Source organism: Trachymyrmex septentrionalis, unplaced genomic scaffold (genome assembly GCF_001594115.1).
Source record: "Trachymyrmex septentrionalis isolate Tsep2-gDNA-1 unplaced genomic scaffold, Tsep1.0 scaffold32, whole genome shotgun sequence".
NCBI lineage: Eukaryota > Metazoa > Arthropoda > Insecta > Hymenoptera > Formicidae > Trachymyrmex > Trachymyrmex septentrionalis.
The window spans coordinates 2,688,282-2,690,785 of NW_017305485.1; the positions used below are offsets into that span (position 1 = coordinate 2,688,282).

Sequence of the window (2,504 nt, forward strand, 5' to 3'; positions counted from 1 at the left end):
GCATCGAGATTGTACTGATTTTCTTAATAAGCTAACACAGTAAATAGGAAGTTTTGGTAATAACGTAAATCCAGATACGGTGAACGCTAAAACCACGTTTCTCTTTTCTTAATTAGTTGTGAAGAAGAAGATAATCTTAGCGTTTACCGTATCTGGATAAACGATATTGCAAAAACTCCTTATTATGTCGCGTATTTTAACGATTCGCATGTTAAAAAAGTTAATAGTTGTGATAATAATTTTTTCGCTAGAAACGAATTTTATATACCGTTAACGAAGGAGTCGCACATTTGTTTCGATTTTGTAACGAGTATATTCACAACACATAGAGCTATTATAGCTTAAGGCCATTGTACATAAAAGTTTAATCATAATCGTAAGATCATAAAAGCGATAAATTGATTGGCTGCAAGACAAGCGATAAGTCACGTGACTACCTTCCAATTGATCGGTTATAAGGATAAGGCATTAAGAGGCCCGTACACATCTTTCGTAACAGTAACCATAAAGTAATCCTAATCTACAATAGGTTTTTAAGTCTTAAGCCATAAGAAATGAACGAATCACAGTCAATTATTCCCCTGGCATTCGACTGTAATTGGTTACAAATTCTTACAGCTTAAGGCTCAAAACATCTATTGTAGATCTAGACTTAGACGTACCGTAAAAATCAGCCAATCAGAATTAACAGTTCAAAAGAATTCTCGACCGTGATTGGCTGATTCTTATGGTACGTCTTATGGTTACTGTTACCTCGGATCTATAATAGATTTTTAAACCATAAAGAATGGACGAATCATAATTAATTATTCTCCTCGCATTTGACTGTAGTTGATCAATTTCTTACGGCTTAAGGCTTAAAACAGCTGTTATAGATCCAGACTTACGGAAGGTGCGGGCCCCTTTAAGGCCGCTTGACATATACAAAACCTTAAGACGTAAAACTTAAGTAATAAGGAAATCATGTTGGATTCACTACTGTTTATATTATGGTCTTATGATCTCTATTGTCGTGATTGATCGATTCGCTTACTGCTTAAGTCTTACGTCTTAAGTTTTTTTATGTGCTTTTAGAGCTGCCACAAATAAAATTTTTATAACAGTAACGTTACGTTCGCTTTTTACGGTTTTACGATTACGACTATGACTTTTATGTGTAATGGATTTTATTTAGGCTGTGTTCCAAAATTTACTATCACTACTGAAAATCTATAGTTTACATCACATGCAGATTTTCAGTACTGGCAATATAAATTTTGGAACACAGCCTGAGACGGATAATTACTTGGGTATCCCTTTCCTTTTCTTTTGCCTAAATATTTGATTATTAAATATTTAATATTTAAATGGTCTGTTAAAAAAATAAATAAAATATATGTCAAATAAAACATTTTACATATGTATGTTATTACAATATTTGTTACAACCTAGAACACAATTTCAATTCAAGTTGTATCATCTTTTAAATTTTCCGCAAAAAATTTCAAATAGTAAAATTAAAGAGATGCTCCTGTTTATATTAATTAAAATTAAATTGTTATTTCTTTTTTTAATGAATTTTAAATGCTATATTTATAATTTTTATAATATTTATTTATCTCGTGTGAAAGAGGTATGTTTTCTATGTGCTTTTTAAATTTATGAGCGTAGTAATACAAATTAATTATCCTCTTATATATTTGGATTGTGGCTTAATTTAAATAATGTTTAACTAATTTAGAATTGATAATAAGTATTCATTTTAGTGTTTGCCAGATATAATAAATTTTACTTTTATTTAATGTTTTATTTAATGTTTATTTTTATTTTTATTTTAATATTTCTCTTTATAATACCTTTAATATTTTTTTATCTCTTTTTTTTCTTTGTGTACTGTATAAAGATTTTCAGAGAATTAAATTTTAGGACATTAAGATAAAAGTAAATAAATAACTAAACCTCTAATTAAATCAATTATATATATGCTTCTGTTTAACAGAATCATTAATAAAAGAATCGACTTTAATTTTTTTTAGAAAATATATCAATAAAATTAAAGTCAACAAATAACAGAAACAGCCTGAATGATATTGACATAATCCAGCTGGATTCTGCCATTCATCTTGAGTTCTCTACAGTTATAGAACTCAATATCAAATTGCCGTCATAATGATTTAAAATTAATGCAATGACCTGCGGATCAACAGTTCACTCAGGAAGCGTAAGTATCACGTGATGTACGATTTTACATATTTGGCTTTCAGTTCTGAAGGTACGGCTTTAGTTTTCTACGAAGTACATGTTCTTACACATCTCCTTTCTACAAGTGCATTTATAAAGTATGTATTATGCATTTTTGTGTCCTAGTATTATACATATACATGTATACATATATACATACACATACGCGCGCGCGCGCTCGTGCACATATACACGTACACACATACGTGTGTGTGCGTGCGCGCGTGCGCGCGCGCGTGTGTGTGTGTATGTGTACAGTATATACATATAATAAACAATTCTTT

General features: G+C 30.1%; 1 protein-coding gene across 1 annotated transcript in view; it reads left to right on the forward strand.

Moving 5' to 3' along the window:
- The first annotated feature begins 2,167 nt into the window (after positions 1 to 2,167).
- The window catches only part of LOC108750111 (acyl-CoA synthetase short-chain family member 3, mitochondrial), a 25,731-nt gene continuing 25,394 nt past the window's right edge, over positions 2,168 to 2,504 (forward strand). The window contains 1 exon segment of the mRNA XM_018489367.1: positions 2,168 to 2,200. Coding sequence (XP_018344869.1) covers positions 2,168 to 2,200 — 33 coding nt within the window.